This window comes from Pipra filicauda, unplaced genomic scaffold, assembly GCF_003945595.2.
Source record: "Pipra filicauda isolate LSUMZ 115617 unplaced genomic scaffold, ASM394559v2 scaffold58_size5111680_pilon, whole genome shotgun sequence".
NCBI lineage: Eukaryota > Metazoa > Chordata > Aves > Passeriformes > Pipridae > Pipra > Pipra filicauda.
In genome coordinates, this window is record NW_024104742.1 from 2,121,392 (window position 1) to 2,147,943 (window position 26,552).

The window sequence follows — 26,552 nt, forward strand, 5'->3', positions numbered from 1 at the left end:
CAGATCTGCTGCAGAATATGGTAATGGTGGCTGCATCCTCACTGTCTGGTTTCTTTGGGGATTCATACCTAACATTCCACTATGTGAACTAAGCAAATATTTGTTTGTTTAACAAATAACATTGACTGCTTATTTATTTTTTACTGTTAAGGCATGCAGCTTATAAAAGATGCAGAAGCTGACAACTATATACATTGAACTCTGAATTCTACAGCTATTGCCTAGGAAATGTTCCATGTGAAAACATTTCTTGATTTTCCCAGATCTGTGATGTATATAGTTGTACAGTCCTTCCTTAACATACTTTTAAAAGTTGTGTTCTACTTTTCATTAATCGATACTTGATATTAGTTCTTAGAGCTTTCTATGGCAAAAATAAAAAACTTAAATTGTAAAGATGAGTGGTAGCATGTTTCTTTGTAACTGCAACTCAAGTTCTACAGTCTTAACGTGTTTGATTACCAACAGCTTGTAGCTTCCTTTTCCAGGTCTTTGGGAATAGCAGGGAACCGCTGGGGTGGGGGGACACACACACAGCTTTTGGGGCCTGAGGTTGGTTTGTTTGTTTGTTTTTGTTGAACCCTTTCCAAGAAAGCAAATTCACTGAACAGCTCCCGTGTGCTGTGAGAATGCTGTGACAGCCACAAACTCTCAGAACAGGCAGAGCTGCCATGGAACAGTCTGACCAACTGCTGCTGTCATTGCAAACAAGCTCAAAATGAAGAAGAACATCCCTAGTGACCAGTAAAACATCCCTAGTGACCAGTAAAACATCCCTAGTGACCAGTAAAACATCCCTAGTGACCAGTGCAATGCATTTCAGCTCACTCACGGTTTGGGCTCCTCTTCTTCCCGGCTGCTGACTGTTATGATTCATAAGGGTTTGACTGTAAATAACAATTACATGGAGGTAATCAGTTACTCTGTGTAGACTTATTATCACTGGTCAGGACCGCAGTTTAATAAGTAACATGTGAAATGATGTTTTAGATGCTTTTATCTCCTTGGCTTAGGGCTTCTACCTAGCTCTGCTACCATCAAGGAGCAGCTGACTTCATCAGGACAGAATTAGGCCCATAGTAAGTAAAGGAGACACTGAGACTCCACTGTCTACATTATTCATCTGTGTGTTAAAGCAAAAAATCACCAGTAATGCCTTTATGGTGCTGGAGGTCAGGGCACCATGTTATGTGGGTAGAACTGCAGAATTACAAAGTGTAGGTACATCTGGGGCTTTCAAAAACAGATTTTAAAAAAAGGTGTCTTTGTTTAATCCTGGTATAAAAACACATTTCCAGTATAACAAGTAGAGGTGGGGGTTTTTTTGTTCGTTGGGTTTTTCTTTTCTTTTTTTTTTTTTTTTTTTTTTATTCACAGTGCAATTATACTGGAATTTCTCAACTAACATTAAAGATGCTTGTAAGACAGGAAAGTTGTTAAAATGTAAAATGCAATTTATAAATGTTTACAAAAGTCACACAATTTTATTTAACTTTGGTAAAGTAATAAAAGGGTACATATGAGCCACAATCTTGACATTCTCATAAGAAATGATGAATACAGTGCAGAATGTTGCAGTTACATTAAACGCTTAGTTTTGCTCAAGCAGAAGGACACAGGTAATTCAACAGAAAATCCCACCAGTAATTTTTTTTTTAATGTGAAAATGGCCTTGTCCTTTTATAGTGAATTTAAAGCAGCAATGTAACTTTTGCTTAAGCATTCCTTAGAAAAAATGAGAATTTGGATATTTCCTAAGTTTAATGTTTTTCAACTCAAAATCAGTAATTTCCCAGTTGTTCCTCTGCCAGTAAGTTATGTTCCCCTCAGGAGTTTCAGTCCTGTCCTGTGGTGTCCCCTAGTCCTTCTAGCCCTATTTAGTTGACAGGCACAAATGGTAGAGTGTCAGAAGTAGGACAGGACTGTTAGTTGTTATCTCAAAGATACAGGAATAAAATGTTTTCTGATACTAAATTGATGTGCCCTTCAAATTCTAGTTTTGTGGGGAGTTTTATCAAGAGAAGTACTGTCTGTTTTGAAATTGCCCATGATCTCTTTATCAAGATTTCATTCAGTAAAATGTAATATAAAAGGGAGGATGCCCTAGTATATAAATTTATTTTCAGTATGCAAATTTATAGGAGCTGCACTTCAACAAACAAAATGTGACCAGGATATGTTTTGCATACACTACTGCTTTAAATCCCATAAGTTGTATTCCTTTCTCCAGCTGTTTAGTTCCCCTTCTTACTGGAGAAAAGTTACACTTGCTTCTGGATAAACAATATTATCCTTTAATATACTAACATACTGATTAGTATTTGACAGTGGAAATGATAAGGTTAACACAGAGTCTAGCCTAAAGGCTTTGCAAATGCATAGGATTAAAAACAGCATTATAAAGTGTGGGTGTACTTTCAAAAGTGAGATCAGAGACTTCAGTGTTTTGTTTTCCATGTTGACAGCATTTTAATTGATTTTAATTTTTTTTTAAATAGATTAAAAGGAGATGCCACAATTTAAAATCCAACTGGATTTTCCCCCACCCCACTAGCATATATTCCACTTTTTGATTCTGAAAGCCAGATTTAACCTCTTAAGTGCCTTTTGGTCTGCAGCAGTTGCAAGTAAAGGTAGGCAACTGAGGATTAGAGTCAACAAACTGATGCCAAGGAAATTAAATCTTTAGGAAATAAGTAGTAAAATGTCAATACATAATTTGTATCCCTGAAGTAAGCAGCTGAGAACGCTCAGGTTGAGCAGCTCAGATCTGAACACTGTCATCTGAAATCACTTCCTAGAGTAGAACCACACTTTACAGGTCAGTGTGTCACATATCACAGCTGACCTTCTTTTGTTATGCAGGATGCATGCAAAATCTGCTTTAATCTAGATCAGTCAGCATAGTCATCAGCTGAAGATTAAATGAAAGTCACAACAGTAATTGCAAATTCCTCAGTTTCATCCTATATTACAGGGTGTTGAATTTTACTGTGTGAGACTTATGTCTTGGAGAACTAGTAGTGGATATTCCTTATGTGCAGCCCATAATACAGCTACTAAAACAGTGCTTATTCAGGGAGCTGATTCAGTCCATTAAAAAAGTTAAAAGTACAAGCTTAAAAAAAAAAATCCCAACCAAACAAAAGGGAAATAAATAAATACATTATGTTTTCACTGCACTGTTTCAGTGACTTGTGGACAGCTTCTGATGCTCTTTATAGGAATACAAGGGTGATTTAGGCAGTGCAACCACCAAAAATGCTTGACTTCAGCTTTACTTACACAGAATTCAGAGAGACAACTCCATTTCACCTTCCATTTCACTTGAAGAAGCATTCTGAAATAAAAACAGCTTGCCTATTAAAGATTTCCCCCCCTCAAAAAAGCAATGTTCCAGTTGTTTTGCTACAATCTACGAGACTATCCTAGGATGTTACCTCTTTTCAATAGGGTTGAAGTTTGAGACACTGTCGCAGTTCCCCCAGGATTTTTCCAGTGTGTAGGCTGTAACCAACAAGTGATGTGAGCCAAGTCCCGTGCCTCCCTGCCCAAAATCCCAGCAATTGGAGCCTGAAGGCCAAACAAAACCAGTCACGCCGTTTGCGAGCACCCTCACCTTAAACAGATTGATAGTCTCTGGCAACTGTCGATGCTGGCTACCCTTACTTCAGCTTGGCACAAGATGGAGTAAGGCAGACCAGAATCTGTCATCTGTGTTGGATCACTTTATTAAAAATCAAGGACTACATGAACCAAAGAGGCTGACATTTAGGTCACCTGCTACTCACCAACACTTTAAAACATCAGCAGTCTGTCCCCTCCGTCACAGGCCATTGCTGAACTTCTGAAATAAAGTCTCGCAAGAAAGAACAGGCCAATCTAATATTTGTATTTGCAATTCTGTTCTGTATCTATCCTCCTGCTGCCTCCCACAGTAAAATATAAGTACAAAATGTTCACAATTATTTCGATGGCAAGTATTTTTGTCTCCTTTCCCACATTCTTTATGGTGTGTAAGGTGGTGGCTTTTCAAAAGGGGGAAAATACGGTGGCGAGTAACGAGGCGGCGCATTAGAGGCCCACATATAGCTGGGAGATGGAGACATGGACTGGGGGTCATCGGAGAGGCCAGAAGGAGTGGAGGCTGGAAACACGCTGGAATGCTGCAGAGAGACAGCAAGAAGGCTGTAATGTAACCACTTCATAATGTCAAGGACCTCGGCAAAGCGATACTTGATTACCAAGCAATTCAAAATTAACAGTGCAAGGTTCACCTCTGCAAAACGTGTACATACAAATAACAATTCTGTTATTTCCACTTGTGCCTCTGCTGGTTTTGGCTGTGAAAGAGTTAATTTTCTTCATAGCAGCTGGTAGGGGGCTGTGGTTTGGATTTCCTCTGGAAACAGTGTTGATAATTTAGGGATGTTTCCCTTATCACTGAGCAGCATTTACTCAGAGCCAAGGTCTTTTCTGCTCCTCACCCCACCCCACCAGGGAGGAGGCTGGGGGGGCACAAAGAGCTGGGAGGGGACACAGCTGGGACAGCTGATCCCAACTGACCCAAGGGATATCCCAGACCATGTGGCTTTTTGCTTTGCTTGTGCACGTGGCCTTTGCTTTACTGTCCCACGAATTTTCTCACTTTTGATTCTCTCCCTGATCCCCCCCACCCCATCTGTGTGGGGCACAACTGGTTGAGGTCAAACCACAACAACTCTTCTGGCCACTAACACACGGTGGGTTTGCCCCAGACAGCCGTGGTGCCCCTGTGCTGCTGTTTTCCACCTGGCCCACCTGAACAGGCCACCTGCAGAGCAAACAGCGTTTGGTGGTGCCTGGACACACCAGCAAACACTGGGGCAGAGCCCAGGCACCACACACCCCTCCACCACCCTTTAGCTGCAGCACAAACTGAAATCCCAAATGTTCCTGGCTTAAGGCCCTGGCAAGTGTGAGGAGGATTTGCACTGCACTGTCAGGGGAGTCTCCATGGGAAGATGGCATTAATTCCTCCTTCAACAGGGGGTGAAAGGCAGAGAAGGTCAATGCTCACCTGCGCTCTCCTGTCAGAGCCAAACGTGGCTCAGGGCCTGCAGAAGTCAAAACTCTGAGGCTTTCTCACCCAATTGCCCCCAACCAAGAACACAATGAGGAGTAAGTGGCACTGCTTCCACCAGACCTTTTCCTACTGCCCAGTTCCCATCACGGCGCCCTGCAAAGGCCACTGGAGGAGTGTGGAGTGTCATTAGCGATGGCACAAGTAGCGGCTGCTGCAACACCCACCAGCTCTCCCAAAAACCAGAGAGCTGGGTCTGCCACTTTAGATTTGTGTGTGAAAGCTCTTGCAGGGACACAGGCTTCCTCAGAAATTCTGGAATAGTGCTGGTTTTTTTTCCTGTGAAGGATGTGTGGGATGAGTGGGAAGCACTCTTGCACCAGAGGCAATGCATCCTCTGAAAGGAATTTGAGAGGCAATGCTGGGCCTGCTCTGCCCGCTGCAGGATGGCAGAGAAGAAGGTGTCAGGGTGGTACAGTAACTGCTTGGAGCAGAGTAGGGTTCAAGGCAAGAGAGTCTCCACAGCCAGAGGCTCAGCTAAGGCTCTCATGCAGGCCCCCAAGTTTCTTGGAAGATACACAAAGCGCAGACTTGGAATTGCATCTGAAAGAGAGACTTGGCTATATTAAATTTAGATTACCTGAATTTATGCCCAGCTTTTGTGCTGACTCCTAAGCCAACACCTGTGCTCACAGCACTGAGACCCAGAGACTTTGATCCGTCCAGCTGAGCTCTAAGTGTTAGCAGAGCCCAGCAGTACTTCCAGATAAAAAGCAGGAAAATCCACCCATGCTGAGCTCTCTGCAGGTACTGGGGCTACTGTACTGACAAATCCGGAGTCTGACAGCACTTAGAACTGCTGAGAAGCTGAGAAGAGGACTTTGCAGACGAGCTTGGTTTGGTATGCACTGATGTTGGCATTTTTGTAAGTGATACGATGCCAGTGACTCTCCCAGGTTTCATTAATCTCAAAAATGCATCACAAATCTGTATACATAAATCCTAGAAATTGTGATATAAGAATTCAAGCATACCTAGGAAGCCCTGACAGCAGTGTTGTCTAGTGCCACTAGCAGTAAAACCAGAAAAGTTTATATTTAACTCTTATGCATGGCTCTGATGAGGGAGATGATGGCTATCACAGAGCACACCTCTTAGTTGATTTCTAAGACCTTAACCTCTTGTTAATAAAAAAAGTCTTCAGCCCCGATGGTTGCAAAGAAAATGTACGATGTGTTATCATCACCACTGTGGTAACATCCACTTGACAAAGGAGCTGAGGAGGAAATGTCCTCATCTGCTTCACCAGTGAGAGCTGAAAGCTTCATGTGAACGCACCACTTCCAACAGCACAGCTCCATAATTCAAAGAGGAAGGGATGCATTACAGCAGAGGTGATGTTTGCAGAGACCACTCTTAGACTAGCTGAACCATGTGGAAAGAAACCACACAACAGCTTTTCAGGCATCATGTCTCTTCAGGAGCTCAAATAGCTTGTTTCCAAAAGCTCATCTGTTTCTCTCAGACACAGCAGTTGGCCCAATAAAATCTAGCACCTGAACACCTGGCTTTGCCTCTCTCCTCAAAACACTGCAGTGCCAGAGGCAATGACTATTTTTCTTGTGGCCTCTACTAGTGAGAGGTGGGGAAGGCAGGCAGGCAGCAGGTTCTGTTGCCCTCACTTCAAAGACAGCTTTCAGGAAAACACTGCCTTAGTAAGAGAGAGCACTACCAAGGACTTAGTCTTTCCTAGGAAAGACTGGATATGTTCTGCAGGAATGAGAAAATTACACTGTGTGAATGATGGGAAGGCAGGTCCCCAGAGTCCTGCAGGACTGGCTGGATTTAACCTGGCTGCTAAACAAGAAAACATCCTGTAACATTCCCCACCTGAAAGTCATATGCAGAGTAGGGAGGCAGGTGAGGAGTGCTGTGGTAGTACGTGTTGTAAGATGCCACTTGTGGCCTTGAGTAGTAGGTCACTGAAGGGTGTGCATTTTCAACCGTACAGTTCAGCGTAGGGAGGGAAGGAGTCTGTTAAAACAAAAAGAAGAGAATTTCAGGCTGCTAACCAAGTCATGGAAAGCTGACAGCTGAATGAAAGCAGAAATGATTTAGAGGAGCACTGTGTGTCTTTAGACCTCAATTCTGTTGAATTAGCAACTGGCAATCCAGTTCCCTCTCAGGGCAGCAGTTAAGTCCCAAGGTCATTTCATTCATCACCCACTCATTGCTTCCTCTCAGATTCCACAGAACAAGCTGGTAATAGCCCAGTGCACACCAGTACTCAGACAAAACAGATTTGCATCTTCACAAGTAGGAGAAATGATCCATTAATTCTGATTACTCTGTTATTCAGTGCATTTTGAGATATTTCAAATCCTCTTGTACTGCTGTTCACAGACACTTCTATGCATCTTTTTTTTTGCAGAGGTTTAGAGGCTCTCTAGTGTGGATCAAATCTCAAAGGGCTCCAATGCGCAGCTGGGAATGTGTCTCCTATTTTATTTGGGAAGATACTGGTGAGTCTGAAAAGAGTTCAGAGTTCTGCAATATGGCACCCTTAGTGCAGGGTCCAAGATTTCTTTGTAAGAAAAATGTATAGCCAGGACAACAAATGCTCTTTTTCTGTGTGTCTCATGTTGTATTTTTCCAAATGAGTCACAAGAGACTGAAAAAACCCCAAGTGTATCTGCTGAATGTTCAGCTCTCCCCACTGATTTGTGCTTTCAGAACAAAACTGTATGGAAGGCAGCCTGGTCAAGTGAGGGTATTTCAAAGCTCATGTTGTCAGAACAGCATTTTCTCCATTATCTGAAGTTTGGTTTTGATCCCCAGTTCACCCTTCCAGATTCCACACCATGAAGAAACTAGATGGAGAATTTCAGCCTAACACAGCTGCTTTAACAGTCTGTAAAGCTCAGAACCCTACTACTGCTATAAAATCAACAATTCATGAGCAACCACCACACATTTCCTTGTGTGAATGCTGTGAGAATTATGAGAATTATGAGAATGCTATGAAAAGAAGATCAATTTTTAAGAAAGAGCTTATTTTCATTCATCCTGGTATTGCCAACACCTCTGAGAAGGTTCCTTTTGAAAATACAACCTCCTAATTCTGTTCATCTTTTCTAACTGTGCTCAGGTGGTGACTTGAGATCAGAAAGTGAATCACTTCCACCTTCCCCTCACAGTTATTTCCTGCCCTCCTTTTCATCCTGATTGCAGTGATGCATAGATAATTTGCATGGAAATACTAATAGCTGTTCTCATGATTATTTTTAAAAGGCAATTTGCCTGAGTTTTTTTGCCTTAATATACAGAGAAATTGATACCCTCTTACCATGTCTTTAAAGCCTCCAAGGATTGCTGCTGTAATGATCCCCAGGAATAACCCCACTATGTTCAGAATTGTTGCTGACCAGAGCAAGTGGTAAAGGTGGATGATGTCCTGGCAGCTGCTGACATCAATGTATTCATAGTAGCCTCCAGAAATCTCCACTCTGCTAGATTAGGAAAGAAAAACAATAATGATAAAAAAAGTGCACCACGCATCGTAAAACCTAAGTACTTCTGCTGGACAGTAAAATGCATTCTGCAATTCAATGACAGCCTGGACCTGACTACCAAGGGAGTGGTAGATCTCACGCTTGTGCCATCCAAGATCTCCCTGCACAATGACAGCAGAAGACTGATGTGCTCTGAAGGCCTGCAAACACCCAAATATCCTTGAGTCTGAATCTGCCAGTTATTTCTATCATCTGAAATCTCCAGAGGTCCTGCAGGCTTCCCAAGGACAAAGCAGTCTCTAAAACAGCCTGGCACCCTGGCAGGGAGAGGTCTTTCTGCTTGCATTTTTAAGCTTTTCCACATGCAGAAAAGAGATAGAGAAAACTTGGTGGAATCCAGTGAGGTCATTATTCTGGAAAAGGAAAAGCAGCTCCTGCAACACGTGGGCTGGAGTCTTGCAGCGGGATTGTAGGGATAGGTACAAGTTTGGAAGAATTTGTGATGGAAAGCTAGAACTTGATTTCACTTAGGAAGACTGCAAAATGCCTTCTAAAACGGGTTGGATGTTCTTTTTTTCCTTCCTCCTGCATTTCAGAAAGTTGCAGGGAGAAGCTGTGAGCAAGCTATCTCCCAGGTATGCAGAGAGATAACAGGGGTTTTGCAGATGTGTACAAGGCCTCCTCTGGACAGAGAGGGTGGGGGAAGAGAGAGAAGATACAAAGAGCCTTGGAGAAGGCAGGGCATTGCCTTTTTCCCCTGGGGGCCCAGTGCGCAGCATCATTAATAAATGGTCCTTGCATCTGAAATAAACCCTTTCTTTAATCCTTCCACTGCCTTGGCATTCTCGGGAAGAATACATGCATACATTTTACCTTACAGGGATTCTTCAGGAATGACTTCTCTCTGCCTGCTGGGCAGGACACAGGCTGGCCTTCAGCATAACATACCAGATGTAGTGGGCTACAGCAAATTCCCCTCAGAAAACATATTTATCAGGGACAGACAATATTAAGAGCTTATGAATGACTTGTCTCTCAGCTCACATACAGGGTTAGGCTCAAACTGCACAAGGGCTTTGAGGAAATGGGGAAGAACAGGCTCATACTGAAGGTCAAGAAGCAGCAGATCCAGGCTCAGGTCCCCAACAGACTCTGCAAGGCCTTCAGGACCTGTCCCCTTTCACAAGAGCCACGCTCCTTCCCTCATTACTCAACTTTGACTTCTTTCTTTTTTCCGTATTTCATTGTAGCAGGCCACTGCAGGAGACACTGCAACGAGGAGACAGGGCTTTCAAGCAGAATCGAGGCAGAGCATAAGCACAGGTCACAAAAACCTGCACTTGCTGGCACGACCTCCGTGTGACCCCGAGCACACACCGTGACCGCCTCCAGCAATACAACCTGTATGTGCTGCTGGCAAGAGCTCGTTCCTATGGAGATGTGTCAGGGTGCAGAGCTCTCAGCCAGCCTTGGTGCACCGACGAGAACATTCTGCACTGTTCAGAGACATACAGCATGTACTTGTCCAAGGGAAGGGGCTCATCCTGCGCTGCCACAGCCGGACATCAGGAAGGATGCAAGACTGCCATCGCTTTTTCTGCATTTTCCATCCTTTACATGTGCACTAACCGGTCTTGAACGTCCATGCCTTTCTTAATGAGATCCCAAAAGAACCAGCACCTCCTCAGCGAAGGATATTTTTGTGGTGCTAAGCAAGATTAAGATGGTAACAACTAGTATCTTGTATCAAAGAGGAGAAAATGGGTCAGAGGCAGGACCCTGAACCAGCCTGCCTGGGGACAAAAAACCCCAAAACCCAAAGAAAGGGAAATACAGAAAAGTTTCAAGCTTTTCTATTCCAAACACATCTCTGTGAATCGCTCTCTTCAGCCAGTACAAAGGGATAATGTTCTGTAAATTGCTAAAGGAAGGTGTGAGCTTCGCCCCTCTGCAACGGCTTTCACAGACACAAAGTCCTACAAAGACCAGGGATCACATTTCCCAGCACAGGGAACCACCTACCCTCTCCTAACAGCAGCTTTTGATCTTCCTCCACCACAGTCAATGATTTAAGTGGGGACCAGCCCAGCTAAGTACTGTGAGAAATGCTAAGCCTGGAACAGCCCTAGGCGAGAACGAGCACTAAAAAAATCAATTTATTAATTGCTTGCTGACACACATTAGAGACTCCACATGATATAAGCAGCACATGCTGTAAATGAAGCTGGCTTAGGCACAGTAGCCTGATCTAGCTGGTGTGATCACTCTGCAGTGGCTCTGGATTGGTAACCACCTTCTGACTCTTCACTGCACAGTGCTGATTCACCTTCCAACCCTCTGTGACCATGAACGATATTCAGAAATGGGCAGAGAGGTTTATGAACACCAGCCTGTGAACTCTCCTCCCTGTTGGCAGGGTGGGGAATGAAATGGTCACAAGGAGAGGAAGAACAGTGTCCCAGTTTTTACACCAATAATCATCTAAAACAAAATAAGACCCAGGGAACAAGCAGTGCCAACAGAGAAGGAAGGTGACACTCAGTAGGGGGGGAAACTGGGGAGGACACCAAGCACAAAAGCAATGGAAACTCCTGTCCTCTTCATTTTTCCAGCTGGGCTGGCCCAGAGCATGCTCACCCACAGCTGGGATGGCTTTGGTGTGCTTCACACACCCCTTTATTTGGTTAGCTTTTGTCTGGGACTCCTGGTGGCTGGTAACCACAGCTTAAGATCCCTTCCCATAACAACTGTCATTAACCGATACTGTCCTGGCCTGCCAGACACCTGCAAGGCAGACACCTGCTTGCCCTTCCCACGGCCAGGAATGGCATTTTTGGCTTACTTCCCACAGTTGTACAGGTCACAGCAGAAGCAGGTATTGGTTTTTATTTTTGGTGTGCAGGGGGCACGGCGTTGTGGGTGACAGATCGCCTGTGTGAACACAGAGAAAAATACATAAAGCATATTGGGACATCCTCAAACAGTTTCTGCTGCTATTTGGCTTGCTCTACATTTTTGTAGATTTTGCACTGATCTCCAGATTCGCCCCAGGCAGATTTTTCTTTCCTTATCTTGCTCCTGCAAAGTCCACAGTTACTGGAATAAAGATGTACTAGACTAGAACAGACCAGCATTTCCTTTCACAGTGGGGAACTCACAGACAAGCCCACGCCTGCATAGGAAGGGGGTCTGCAACTCTTACAGGCAGCCGAGGTGTTGCTGAACGAACACAGCTCACCACACAGCAACTCAGAGCACAGAGCTGCCAACAGCACGGTACAGTCTGAGAGCAAGAATTCCATACTGGTGCATAACTGACCAAAGTGGTCATTGTCTGCCCATGGGTGGTAACACCCAAGCTCACATGGACAGGCTTTGGCCTGAAAAGAGAGTGGACCCCAGCAATGCTGCTGAGTAGTACTTAACTTTGCACCTCAAGCAGGCATTCTAATTTGGAATATAGTGGTTATTCAAAACTACTTGGGAACTTGGGAGCCCTGAGAGGCTTTTCTTTGGAGAATACAATAGCAGGGGTGCAGAGGCTGGTACATGTTGCTCAAACCCACAGAAATTACTGCTGTCTGAACTCTTAACCCACACCCTAATCCCATAATGAATGCACAGCTGAAGATCTAGAGAAACTGGTGTATTTTCCTACCCCCCATCCCCTCCTCTCCACCTGCTCCTTCACTAATGAGGCAGTACCAAGCATGGAGGAATTCACCTCCTTGAGTCCTCCCACCCCAGGCCCAGCCTCCCACCCCCTCCTCACTTTTCAGACCTCCAGGACACTGGAGCAGACTCCTGGCAGCAGGTTCCTCCACCTGCACCACGAAGCTGCCCCTTCAGAGCCAGCAGAGCCAAACCTGCTCTCACCTCAGGCGGGGTCGTGCTCTTGGAGTAGTACTGACATCGCCCCGCGTACAGCGGCCTCAGGTCCTGCCGGGGGAAAGGCACCAGGATCAGTACTGCAGCTAAACCAAAAAAAACACCTAAAGGGGCTGGGGAAACTTAGAGACTGTTTTGTACCATCCCAGCCATAGCACCCCCCACCCACCCCAGCTCCCTGAGCCCTGGGTGATGTTTGACCCTGGTCCTTGGAGGGATGCATTTGCCACTGCACTAGTGATTGGTCGTGACAGCAGCAGCTCATCCTTTTTTTAAGTCACTAAATGGAAACTGAGAACAACTGTTTCCTGTTTATACTCTAATGCTTTAATGAGCTTTGTATCAAATTGCTTCATTCTACTACAGCATTCAGTGGTTGACTCTGCATTAAGAACTACCTCTGCCTACATTTAAAACAAAATAGATGTTACTGGTCATATTTTATCCCTTGGTGATAGCTGTAATTCACATTACATCTTAACAGTTGTGAGACTCAGTAAACACATAAAGCACACACACAAAAATTTTAAGATCTCAATTCTTCATGCTAATTTAAAAACATTTTTTAAAAAAGATACATTTTTCTAAAGCTTATGATTTGAAACAGCATTCAGCACATGGTGTATTTTTGCAGGGTTTGATGTGTCCCGATACAGGACTGCAGACACCATCACTTGCTTTCCTAGAGTAAAAGCATTGCAGGACCTGTGTTTTCCTGGAAGCACTTACTATGTGTCTGGCAGCAAAGACACCGTCTACTATGGCACAGCAGAACGCAGCAATGACACCAAAGCTGATGAAGACGATCGATGCAACCAGCTGAGAAAGGAAAACAAAGCAAAGTATCATCTGCCTCTCCACAACCAAGTGATTTGTGCCCTCTCCACAAGGATACCTAAACCACAGTCAATAAGCCCTCAAGCAATCAATGACCCAAATGTTTGCCTGGGCTGCACAGCCTGCTCTCACTGAAGGCAGTGGGATGTGTGTCTGCTCTGGCAAAGCGGCAGGAGCGGCAGCACTGTGCCAGACTGGTTCTCTGGGCACTTGAGATAGTAAGGCAGGTTTTTCCATGACTCCAAAAGGCTAAACTTAGGCTGAGGATACACCTCCTCTTCTGGCTGCTGCTGTCCTTAACTCTTCCCTAACACAATCCAGAAGGATCCTATGTGTATTTTTAAAGTACCTGAGGATTTTTAGGTTAATCACACCGGTTTTACCTAGATCTCCCTAAGTGAAAACAGGCCTTCCTCCAGCAACATCCATGTGCAGAGCAGGTCAGCTTGAGAAACGAGTGGGGATGCAGGAGGGCTTGCTTGGGACAGTGGAAATGGTCCCTGTACAATTGCTGACTTCACTTAGCTTCAAAATGAGAGAAAATAAAATGGTTTTCTAGATGAGGCAAGTATTCAAGGCATAGACATAAAACCTGCAGCAGCAGATGGAGCAGACTGTGAAATGATCCCAGTGACCACATGAACACATCACAGCCACTAGGCTGCTACTGGAATATTAGATGCTGTGCCACAAACTACTTGCAGATGGCAGCAGGTGACAAGTTTTCCAGGATCAGATCCTACACTGGGACCTTGGTTCTGTCAGCTGTAAACACCTGCATTTCCTCCCCACTCAGCCCCAGCATCTCCACATTTGGATCCCAACTCACATTATCCATCACAGTCACCCTGTTTCACAACCAAACCAGTGAAATTACACAAGGGGAGAAGGTGCAGCTTCTCACAGTCTCAGTGGAAGAATGGGGCTTATGGCTTAGGTTATTTTGTAGCAAGTTTGGTTTTCCTCTGTACTGTCCTTTTTTTTCATACATACATGAAAGAGGATATTTTCCCTAAATAGCATGAGCCTTGGAGATGGGAAGTGAGCCAAACACTAAATATATACAATTAGGGTATTTGTCGGTCATGCCTGCTTGCAGATAGGAGCTGCTAATATGGTTGTTTAAAATAAATACAAGGTTAATGATGATACTTTCATAACAGCCCTACCAGGAGATAAGGATCTAATGCTAGAAATGGGTTTGCTCACTTTATTTACACAGTTTCCTCCCTCTCAGCTGGAGAAAGAAAAGCCTGAAAACCAAACACTGAGAATTTATGATAAATAAAAATCAAACAGCAAATAGAAATATACAAATTAATTTTTAAAATCTCAGTTTTCAACTTGCCACCAAGATTTTTGATTTGAGCTTAATACTGTTTGTAACTGTAGCAAGCAGAAGCCCCTCTCAAGAGCTGAGTGATATTCTTGATTGGTCTTCACTCACCTAACTCTTGATGAAGTCAGCCACACCAAGTAGCACTCAGACAAGAAAAGACAAACTGGGTTTGGACTGCAGGAACCAGGCAGCAGGAGTGTCCTGGGCTGAGGATCCCTTTAGGTGAGGGTACAGCCACTCGTGGGCTGTGAAGCTGTTGGTTCTCACTTTTCCCTGGCCTGGATGACTGTCATAAAGGCAGGTAAACCCCTGACTCCTCGGCTGAAAACTGCTGAGCGGGCAGCTGGGCTGGGCCAGAGCTGCCTGCAGGGCGGGCAGCTGGGCCTTCCCAGGGGAATGAGAGCTCTCCCTTCCTTTGGCAAGTGGGAAGTGCAGATGTATGGCATGGCAGTCAATATGCTTGGGTGGGAAAAAACAGAGAGGTCTATTCCTGACGGCAGGCAGGAGAGAAGTGAGGACTGAGTGCTGCTTCAGCTTAGCTCTCCCCGTAAGCCACACTGGCTCACTCGACTCCTCACGCTCCCCAGTCACCTGACGGACAGAAACACGCACGAGAACACGGCTGCAGAAGTTGCTTTTAGCTTTTTCTGCCACCAGCTGCGTAACAAGCCAGACCCAGACTGCCTTTTAGCAAACTAGGACACTGGGGAAGTTCACAGGAGATAAAAAAAATAAATCCTGCGCTGCCAGTGGCATTATGGAAACATGTAATGGGCAAAGCTGCCCCTGGGCAAGGAGGAGGTGTGACTAAAGCACAGGGGCAATAAGTGACAGCTACTGCACGTCCTCTCTGCGGTCAGAGCAGAGACACGCTCGCTGCCGGCCGAGGCAGCAGTGACGCAATCCCTGCAAAGCTGGGTCATGTGTGCTTTTTAGGACACAAAATGATAGAGATGAAAAGAACAAACACAGGCTACCCAGGGCTCTTCAGAATAACCAAATAGTCACGTCAGAGCCGTGCTGGCACTCGTGGGCACTCCTGTGAAGGGGCCAGGACTGGCACAACACGGTCATTGCTCAACCAGACACTGACATGCTGCTAATACATGATGAGCAAGAGGCTGAAACCCCGCTAGGACAGAAAGAACAGGACATGTTGCTCTTACAGAGCCAGGGTGAAAACAACAAAAAATATCCACTGGGAAACTCACCTCCCCTGCACCCTGTCTGACTGTGGGAAAGGCAGATGTCCTCTCCTGCAGGGTCTGCCTCACCCTCTCCCTCTGGCTCTGCAGGGAGCCTGCTATTTGCAAAGCAAAGGAGCTTCTGGATTTGGACAGGCAGGAATTTCTCCCATTTCCCCCTGCAGTTTGGCCACCACGCCTTAGCCTTGGTCAGCAGCACACCCTGCTAATCTGACCCCTGGGCCCCCTCCCAGAGGCAGCTCCATCCCTGCAGAAGCAGCAGCAGCCCAGTGGGACGGGCTGCAGGGACAGCACCACCTCCCTCATCCCTCTGCTGCCTCACACCAGAAGGCTGGAGAGATCTTGCTGCCAGAGCATGGGGAAAACACCGGGGAGGGGGATTGCAGCGACTCTCTTGGGAGAGCCCAGCCAAGGCAGGAGACAGATCTGCCCACAGGGTGCTCCAGGAGCTGGACTGCTCCTCCCCACGTGCTACCTCTGGCCAGCCACGTGTGGGCAAGCAGAGGAAATAGGCTTGGAAAGATTGAGCTCGACAGCCTGCCAGGACAGTATTGGGTACCAACTTCTACTGATCTTTCTCTACCCCCACCTTTTGCTAAATTCTCCAAAAAGCCTTCCCCCTGCCCTAAGCCCTGTTACTGATGTCTCCAAGCACTACAGCCCCTACCTCCAGGCACGGGCATCAAGGTGTGGAGTTTGTGAAACAGCATCTGCAAGATGCCATCAGAGACCCAGACAAGTCCACAGGTGTCCTGTGGCAAGCCAAGTGTCCTGTGCTTGCCAAGAGGGGTAATCTGAGCCAGCTCCATCCCCAATCCACAGAGAGACCCCCTCCCACCCCAGCACAAGCTCAGTTGTGATCTCATCTCCCCTGGTTCGTGCTATCTGCATGTTCACTGCCCACCCGCTCTCTTCTGAATGTTGCTCCCAGCCCCAGCACACAAAACCCTCCTTGCAGCATGAGGAGGGAACCCGAGAGCACTGTGGGCTGCACACCTGGTCTAGCCAGCACCTCCTGTGTTTCTGAGGTCCCCAACTGCTGCTCTACAGTATGCAAAGTTTCTTGGTTTTCCTTCTCACTGGAAGAGGTGTTTGGAAACAGGAACCAGTAACAAGTGTGTTAATCAGCAGTGCTGGAGAGATTGGCTGCTTTTCAGTTACACCAGTCTTCGTGCTTTTTGTCATGATGATATCTCAAGTGACTTATGCTGTAGACATTTGTAGAGCAGACAGCTCTGAGCACTCCTGTCTTCAGGAAGGACTTCCTGCTGGGCTCTCTAGGGGATTTCATCTCCAGACTGGCTGTTACACCAGCTGCTTGATCTTCTCCTCTAACCATTGCTTAGAATAGAAAGTGGCCAAAAGCAATTTTTCTAGAGTTCTGGGCTTCAAAGTATTTATTTTAGAAGATTTAAAATAACTATATTATTTTTATCTTATTTACCATACTATGTATCACATACTGAGACAGCTCAAAAGAAAAAGCCCTGGGCATGAGCCTGTGAAGCACTGACTATCCTGAAAACTCCAAATGCTCAATTTCAAGCTCTTTAAAAAAACCCCACCAAGTTCAGTGAGACTGTGTATAGCCACTCTGTGCTTCCTTGAGCATTTCTTTTTTTTAATTTAAAAATAGCAGAGTTAACAGCCTTGTTCTCCTGGGCTGCCAGAAACCATCTCTAGTTCTCAAGAGGTATGCAATACTACCCTGGAAGAGTTAGGAAAACCAATAATACTATTTACATACAATACTTGAGTTACTGTCATTTTTTAGAAAAGTTTCTATAAAGAACTTACCATTTGCCTTTTGTTTTCTATCAAGTTTGATCCGATTATTCCAAGAAAGGACCCAAAACCAAGCTGAAAAACAATGTATTGTTAGCATTTAGATCAGGAAGATACCCAACATATTTTGTATACAGACAGAACACATTTAAATCCAGAAGCAGCAAGAGAACATACTGTGGATGTGTGAGCACTCTTCCTTAGCAAGAAACCAGTGGAGTCTCACTAGCAGGAACTATCAGGTGTATCCCACATATGGCACTAAAAGCGTGTGTAGAAACCAAAAGGATGAGTTCTGAATTCCATCCCCGCCCCAGTGATGCTGAGTAATGGCTGGTGGATGAGGATATGCATTGCTGTCTTGGAACAACCCTACCAACACTCAGGACTCTCCAGATGCAAACCTTGCAGGACCACGGCGCTTAACATCTGCAGGACCAGGCTTCTGTAGCCTCACCGAGCCTGTGAACAATCACCTCAGTTTTTAACTCAGAGACTTTCTTGATGCGAAGTATGAAATAAGGGAGATTTATACTTGAGAAGATTTAGCAGCTTTCTGCCTTCTCCTACTCCTCCCTCATTTCCAGGGGTGAGGATGCATTCACCAGGGTCTTCTACCAGAAGAGCTCATGCCAACCCAGCCAACAGAACAAGCTACTGCAGCAAAAGCATCTTTTTTTGCTGCCATAACTGACAACACTTATTTCAGCTCAGTGAAGTCATCCAGGAGTGTGATTTTCCACCTCCTTTCTCCACAGCCTTAAGCTATTTAGCTACACTAAGGAGAAGTTTCCAGGACAGAGCACACCTCAGCCAGGCCAGAAACAGGGACTTCAAGGAGGAACCACAGACTATGAGGGGAGATGCAGAAGTACTTCTGTGTCACGCCAAGAAAGATCTCTGGTTGGTCTAGAGCACATCCATCTCCACTTCCATGGGTCGGCAAAATGAGAAATGCCAGAAAAGTCCTACAGTTGGACCTGTCATATTAAGCAGGTGCAAATCCAGACAACAGACCAAGGGACAGTGAAGATCTGGGTGAGAACACCCAATAACTGGCCAACTCCCCAGGAAGCAGAACAAAGCACGAGACAAACTGCAGTGATTCAAGAATGAGCCAACCAACTTGGAATTGATATTTTAAGAGCCAGGAATAGAAAACAAAGAGTTAATAAGCCAAGTACTTTCAGGCAGAGGCATATACAGAGATTAAAAGACACAAATGTGATGAAAAGTTGGGCTTAAATCTTCTTCTGCCCTGCTTAAGCCCAGTAACCTTTGGTGCAGTGCCGTGGGCAGCAAGAGCAGCTGGCTCAAACAGCAGGGCTTAAAGCAGAGCAGCTGATCAGGCAACACACACCTAAGGCAAATGCTCAAGAAAAATGTTTTGTGCCCTTTGAGCTTTATCCATAAGAGAAACATCCACGTGGTCTTTCAGAGCAGCTTCAAATCAAAAGGTGAAATACCTCAGATCATCTAAGGTAATTCAAAAAGAAGAAATTACAGCAAGTCTGTACATCCAACAGGTGAAGACCAAATAAATCAGTGGATTCTCCTTAACAGGAATTCTCATTGCATTAATGGAAAAACTACTCATTCTTCTATGGATGGGACAAAGAGATCTTAGGAATCTGCATCAACTGCATCATTAATTTGCTGATGGATGTGATGCCTTGGGATGCCTGTTTGAAAGGAGGACAGGACACAAAATGAATGCACTTTTCCAGCCCGAAGCCAACATCCTTGGCAAGGAACCACTACAGAAGAGGTTTGCCAGTGAAAGCATAAGAAAGGTCAGTCATTTACACAGATTCTGGAAGCTGTTGTAACTTGGAGACAACACACGTATCTCACAGTCTCACTTCACAAGGGTGCTTGCCCTGTGCACCTGATCATTACTCTTGTCTGCTGAGCACCACTGTCATATTCCAGGCTTCTCTATCCCAGCTCAGTCATCCAGGCACAGGTGAGGACATTTCCCACAGAGACACAGCCAGGGTGCTCACTGATGTAGTCATGAAAGTTGGGTGGTCATGGAGGAGGGTGAGGGCAGCCTGTCTACAGGACATGTCACTGCACCCTCTAATTCAGCTTCTCCAGTTGTACCAATGAGGAAATGAGTTGTTTTGGGAAAAAACTAACCTCAAACCCTCAAAAAACCCAACCAAACAAAATCCCACTCGTGTGGATGGTCTCCAGTGCCCGGTTCTGCCCTTCCTTGGAAGAAGAGGCCTGGGAAGACAATCCCCTGCATTAGACATCACTTCTTTGCATGTCCCCTCCTCCACAAGAGGTGTTTGCCCAAGGAACACAAGCTGAAGGAGCACAAAACGGTGCATGAGGTGTGGCAGTGATGAGATTTCTGGCTCTGCGTTTTCCTTACCTTACCTACCAACACAGGGCACTCAGGGTATGACTAACAGTGCACAGAATCCCTGAGAGAAATGCACGCAGGCCTAACAGCAGTGTGAGGTTCTGGATGACAAGAGCTGCAAGGAGCTACTTCTTCAGGGCTGTGGAAGTCACCTGCTTGGGGACAGCTCACCGAGTACTCATGCACCGCGGCAAGCCCTTTTTCCCAGTAAAGGGAGAAAGCCCAGCTTGTTATGAAACATCAGCTATTTTAAGCACCTGCTGAAGCATCCAGCAGCACACTGGAATGTTTTCCTGTGCAGGCAGACAGGTGAGGTCATCACACATTACCATACAGTGGATTAATGAACCGAGAGGCAGAATTTGGTGATAAACAGAAATTGCCAGGGTGCTTCTGAATAAAGTAACTCAACGCCCTTCCCAAGTCCAGGAATTCATTAATTCCTTGAGTAGACTAAGTCCTAAAAAAGCGTTAGTGATGCTGACGTTCCCAGTCCATAAATAGCACGGGAGATGTCAAGGGGACGTGAGCAACAGACTCAACCCATCTGCATCAGTCTGCAGGACCTGCTCTGAAGCACGAGGTTCAGCTCAGGCTGACAGGGTGTAGGCTAAGTGTGGAATGTTTGAAACCCTTCTCAATACCTTCCTTCTATGCTTCTCTTTAAAAAAGATCAGGCCTAAATGCAGGAGTTACTGGGAGAAATCAGAAAACCTAAACAGAAGAGGCCCAACATAATCTGTAACAATGTTCCACACTAAGGGCTGTAAAGGGCCTTTCTTCAGCCATAGAGGAACTCAGTCACAGAGAAGTATAAAGCTCCCTGAGATCTGCAATGCATGGCAAATTAATCAAACAGCAATAAGTCAAGAACAAGCCTCTGCCTAGTTATCTAGACTGTTTCAAGCCTCCAAATCAGAAGTGCAGCACTCCACAGCTGTTAGACCAGAAACCTCTAGCTGGGCTACTAGCTACACTCAATATGCTAAGACACTCATTTTGACTGCAGTTCAGTGCTTCTTTTTGAGCATATCTCAGACATGCACAGGAACAGACCAGGACTTGCTTTCCAGCTCGGGTTAGACCCTTGCTCATGCTGGGAGAGGCATGATGTACTTGTCCCTTATGCTTCTGCAGGAGGATATACATCTAATAGCAAGAAGGTTGGACACCAGTAGTCTTCTCTAAATTAAGCCATTTGAAGCTACAAGATTGTCCTTTTCCACTTTCAGCTGTTGATAACAGAAGAAATAGATGTGCTTGCAGCTTTGATGTACACACTCCCCTGGCAAACTGCCACAGCTCCTCATCCAGGGACTCCAAGTCATTAAACACTTTGGCAAGTGAACTTTATCACCACAAGTCACGTGAACAGTATTCCAAGACCTGGTCTCTCAACTGCTCTTGGCACCTGTGGTCCTTCTTTGCCTTACTTCTGCCTGGGCTGAATGCGATCATAAGGCATCCACGATTTTCCATGCAAAGAAGTTCTGTGGTTCCTTCTACTGATATAAAACCTGCCATACCATTAGCTCAAAAGCATTAGTTATTACCTAAGCTCAGAGGAAGCTGCCATTTGGATGTGATTTTTGCATGGGAATGAGCAGCAGGTGCAAAATAATAATAAAACAAATAAATCAAATGGCAATGAAGTAACTGAGCAAAATATTCAGGACAAGAACACCCTTTATAACATTTGCAGCATTACAAGGGACTTTGTAGGCAATAAGTTTTCTAGACCTACCTAGGAGTTCTATACTTACAATAACCCCTGGGTAATAACCTCCAACAGTCACATTTTGGGTTCTTGTTGTAGCAGCTAGGCCCACCGTTAGAATTAATACTGACACAATGAGGAGAGTCACAGTTACGTAGAGGGAATTTCTTTTTCTTCTATTGAACGACCCTAAAAACACACACACACACAACAGAATTTGCTGATTTCATCTGGGGACAGTCACGACACCACAAATTTCTCCTCCCACCGCCAACCACATCATGGTGAATTTCCTTTCTTCCAACTTGAGAATATTTTTGGGTTTGGCTGTCACTTTTCACCTTCACTAACATGCTTTATCAAGCGTTACTAGGGCATCTGAATCCACATTTACTTATCATTGCTCTGACGTAGATGAAGAGAGCCTTAAGAACTGTAACTCTGCAAAGCTCATTTAGATACATCAGAGTCTCCCAGCCCCTCTGGCCTGGGGCAATTGAGCTAATGAGAAATATTCCCATTAGGCACTTACATATTTTCTGATCTGTCTGCTTACATCAAGCTAAATAACCACACTGTGTGCTGCTTGTTTTGAGGGGGGCAATCTTGGCTGTAATCATAAGGCATCCACGATTTTCCATGCAAATGAGACATCACCAGTAACAGCCACTCTCCTGTAGTATCATCCCCTACTTTCAGCAAGGACCAGCTATTTTTACATGCTTGAATAATGAATTTGTGGATTAGTAAAACTCATCTACAGCTGCCTGATGATGAGGTTTTTTTCTTTTATATATTTATAGATCTCCCCAAATGAACATAAATATAAAAGAGTGATTCCACCAGCCAAGAGGAAAGCTGGCTGCGACGTTACACTCAGCAACATCCTTAGGTGTGTTTGCTCAGCGTGTGCTCTGCCATCTTCATATCACTCTGTGGAACAATCCTTTTGATTATATTTCATATATTATGTAGACATACATATGTCCTACCAGCACCTGCAAGAGTGGCTGGTAGGACAATGGACTATAACAGCCCCCTGCCACACTCCCTGTGGGCTGCTGGGGCCATCCTGAATCCCATTCCCAGAGCCTGGGGCTCTCCAGCGTGCCCGGGGAGCAGGTAAAGGTGATTCCCACCCCAGAGGCTCCCAAGCCATGTGCATGCTCCCAGCACTTCTCAGGGTATTTCAGAGAAGGGCAGGGAACATGTCCCAAGGGCAAGAAGCTGCTTTCACCATTGCTGAGTGTATTCCCTAAAGGAAACCATCTTGGGAATCCCCATCTGAGGTGTTCAAGGGCTCCCTGACAGCCTCTACATGGCTAGCTAAAACACCTGCAGAAAGGCCAAAACTTGGCCAAGCCAAACACAACCTCCTTGTCCAAATTCTCCAGAAAGAGGAGCACACCAGGCCTTGCTGGGCAGTTTCTGTCTCAGAGGTGTACACCCCAGGTGCCCACAAACCCTTCCGTAGGGTTGTGCATATCTGCAGAGCAGACAGAGAGATCTTTTCACCCCAACAGCTACACCAATGCAGCCATCTGGACACACACTGGTACAAATTATCTCCCTTCCTCCACAGGGACAGCTCTCCCCAGGGAAAAGGGCAGCAGCTCCCCACTGCTCCTCCACACCCGCTCCAGCCTGATCCACCACCGTGCTGCTGGCAGGAGTGCTCCCTCTCCATGCTCTGGACTGGCATGGCTGCCATGGGCATGGGGCTGGATCATTTCACCCACATCAATCAGATGAGCTTGAAATCACAGACAACTCCTAAACTTGGGGCTTAAAAGCCCAACACAAGGAGATCACAGAATCACAGAATGGGTAAGGCTGGAAAGGACCACTGGAGGTCATCTAGTCCAGCCTCCCTGCTCAAGCAGGCTCCCCTAGATGAAAGGCAAGAGAGGTTTGTAAAGAAAAGCACCATCCTTTCTGACTGACCAGTGTCTCTGGAAGGAAAGCTCTCCACCTGCAAACCTTCTGCTTGTGTCCCACAGCACAGCTCTGACTGCACCAGTGGGACATCACTGGTTCTAAGAGCAAGGAGCCTGACAACTAGTTAGTCCTTAGCTGAAATGAACAGCTACACAGTTACTAATTTCAAACAAAAAAAAAATTAAATAACTACTAAAGAACCTCAAGATGCAGGCTGGTTCTTTTCTCAGTGATCCTTTGTTTTTCATGCCATGCTTTTACAGCCTGGAGATAAAGGTACCCAACTGTTTGCTGCTTGTTGTATTTGGGGTTATTCTTTTTATTCTCCTAAACCTGCCAAATAAGTTAATAATATAAAATCTAGTCTTCTAAAGCATTCAAAATTCATCAAGATATTAAGCCTTTCTGTATGTACTACCTCCCAAATACTATCACTTGTGCCACACTGCAGTTCCAATGTAACCATTTAAATGCAAGTGTCCCATAAATTTCTTAAAATTCCATAGCACTGGGACCAAAATTTAGCTGAACAAAACTTCAAAACCTGGAGAGAAACTGCCGCTTCTTACACAGATTAGTTCTGAAAGGAGAGAAAGAACGAACCCGTCTTGCTTCCACATGATTACCAAACTTCTGTTTACTGCTACAGTTTGGCTGGCAAGTGAGCAGAGGGTAAACAAACCCAGCCATATGTTCCTTGCACAGCTCAAACTGTGCACGGTTGGGCTGTGTGGGTGTGCAGATGTTTGTGTGCCCTGCAAAACCACCCTGCAGAGCACGGCCGAGTGGGCGCCGTGGGCACACGAGCACAAAGCGGTGCTCCTGCGCTGCCCTCACAGTCACCACGAAAACACCTGCAAAATGCGCCATTTGCCTCAAAACCGGAGTGTTTTCCAACAGCATTTCTGCAGAAAAACACCCTAAAAGAAGCAGTCTGAAACACTGTTTATGGATTCTGAACTTGTTTTTGCACCACCATGTTTTGTTTTCCACTCATCGTTTCCCTGGTCAGGAGTGGCAAACATCAAAATGCAACAGAGAAGAGAAACAAAATGTTTCCCACTGGAAAATTTCTGAAAGCTTTTCAATATTCCTTATAAGATTAAATTAAAAAAAAAAGCTTTTATTCCAAGTTCTGACAAAACCAACGATAGTCCTTTACCTTGATATTGAAGAGAGATGTGAAACTGAAGAGATAATGTGATTACCTCCACTTTAGCTCTGCACTGGGACACTAATTACATTTTTTCTTTCTCTGAAAACACATTTTGCTACATGTGTAGAGAGAAAGTGGTTTTGTACTTCTATAAGCATGCCTGCAGCTGCTTCAGCATACATGGACTCATACTCAGTATCTCTGTTGAAAGCTGCTGAAGGGCTGCCCTGGCAAAATCATCTCCCTCAACATTAATTTTTGCTGAAAGAATTCCCCATCACATCATTCTCCTCTTTGTTCCTGAGCTTGGTACAGCTCTGTAGACAGAAGCAGAGCTACAAGAGCTTTGCTATCTCTGCTTTTAAGAGACAGCAATAGCCTTTTCTCTGTGATTTATCCCAATTAGATACTTCAAAACTCACAGTGCTTACCACAGTGAGAGTATACAAGGTGGTCAGAAACACTGCTTAACTCTGGGAGGGAGATGTAAAGAAATTACTGCTATCCATAGTCTGGCTATTGCTTTTGCTAAAATGGCACTCCAAATGTGGACTGGTCTTAGAAATATCATTTTTATGTTAAGCATCAGAAACACCCTTTTATTATCCTTGCCATATATAAACCCACTCTAAAGACAAGGTTGTAGCAGGTTTTTGCAGATTACTTTAAAAGTTTGCAATAATGTATATCTTTGTACTGCCCTTGATTTACTTCTGTTTTTTCCTGATTATTAGAAGAAAACAGACAAGATGGCACAGAAACAGCACCGACTTCTCCATCTTGTTCTTTGGGGGGGGGGGGGGGGGAAAACCAGAAGGCGAAGAATAAGCGCAAAGTAGCCCAAGGAAGAAGCCAGCCTCAACTTTTACCCCGAGAGAACGGGGGAGGGGGGGGGGCAGATGGCACCGAGCCTCCCTCTCCCCAGCCCCTCTCCTTTTGTTCCATTTTTTCTGCTAAAACCGCGCCAGCGCGGGAGCGGTGACCCCGCCGCCCCCCGACTGCGGGCCCGGCAGCGCACGGGCGGGGGGCTGCGGGGGCTGCGGGGCTCCTGCCCCGCTCGGGCGGAGCGAGGGTGGGGGGATCGCAGCCCGCGCTCAGGGACGAGCGGTGCCCGGCCCCAGCAGCGGCCGCTCCGAAGGATGATGCTGCTGCTGCTGCCGCCGCTGCGGGGCCGGGCAATGACCCGCCCGCGGGGGTCCCGCCGCAGCGGCCGCGGGGGCTGAGGGGACACACGGACCGTGCCCTGCGGCCGGACCCGCGCCCAGCGGGGGAGCGGCCCCGGACCCGCAGCCCCGCCGGGTCCCCGCGCACCCACGGCCCCGCACGGCCCCGCGCCCCCGGCCCCACCCGGGGTGCCCCCGGCCCGGCACTCACCCACGGAGTCGGGCAGGGCCACGCCGCCCGGGCGCTGCTGAGTCAGGGACTGCCGCATGGTGCCGGTGCCGCCGCTCCCGCCGCAGCCGCGGGGCCACGGCGGCGGCCACAGCCCCGGCACCGGCTGCGCCGCGCCTGCGCAGTGGGGCGGGAACGAGCGGCGGGGCCGGCTCGGAACCGGGCAGCGCCGAGCAGGAACGAACCGAACCGAACGGAACCGAACTGCACCGAACTGCACCGAACTGCACCGAATAGAACCGAACCGGACTGCACCGCCCGCTGCACCCCCGGGTCCGCGGGGAGCGCTCGGGCACGGGCACGTCCTTCCCAAGTGACTGCCCGGGGCCGTCCCGCTGGAAGCAGCG

General features: G+C 46.2%; 1 protein-coding gene across 1 annotated transcript; it reads right to left on the reverse strand.

Moving 5' to 3' along the window:
• Nucleotides 1-1,458: 1,458 nt before the first annotated feature.
• TMEM255A (transmembrane protein 255A) lies at nucleotides 1,459-26,301 on the reverse strand. Its single transcript, XM_027716613.2, has 9 exons — nucleotides 26,188-26,301; nucleotides 21,766-21,908; nucleotides 17,641-17,703; nucleotides 13,192-13,281; nucleotides 12,451-12,513; nucleotides 11,417-11,505; nucleotides 8,409-8,571; nucleotides 6,953-7,096; nucleotides 1,459-4,166 (listed from the first exon to the last, which is right to left on the reverse strand). Exons 1-9 carry the CDS (start codon nucleotides 26,243-26,245, stop codon nucleotides 4,008-4,010), a joined length of 972 nt encoding a protein of 323 aa, XP_027572414.1. The 5' UTR covers nucleotides 26,246-26,301; the 3' UTR covers nucleotides 1,459-4,007.
• Between the last annotated feature and the right edge of the window lie 251 nt (nucleotides 26,302-26,552).

Coding starts and splice junctions, on each gene's coding strand:
- TMEM255A (XM_027716613.2), bottom strand. CDS start 26,245: ATGCGGCAGTCCCTGACTCAGCAGCGCCCGGGCGGCGTGGCCCTGCCC. Junction 13,282..17,640: donor TAGAAAACAAAAGGCAAATG/GTAAGTTCTTTA, acceptor TTCCTTTCTCAG/CTGGTTGCATCGATCGTCTT. Junction 4,167..6,952: donor ACTCTGCATATGACTTTCAG/GTGGGGAATGTT, acceptor GTCTCTCTGCAG/CATTCCAGCGTGTTTCCAGC.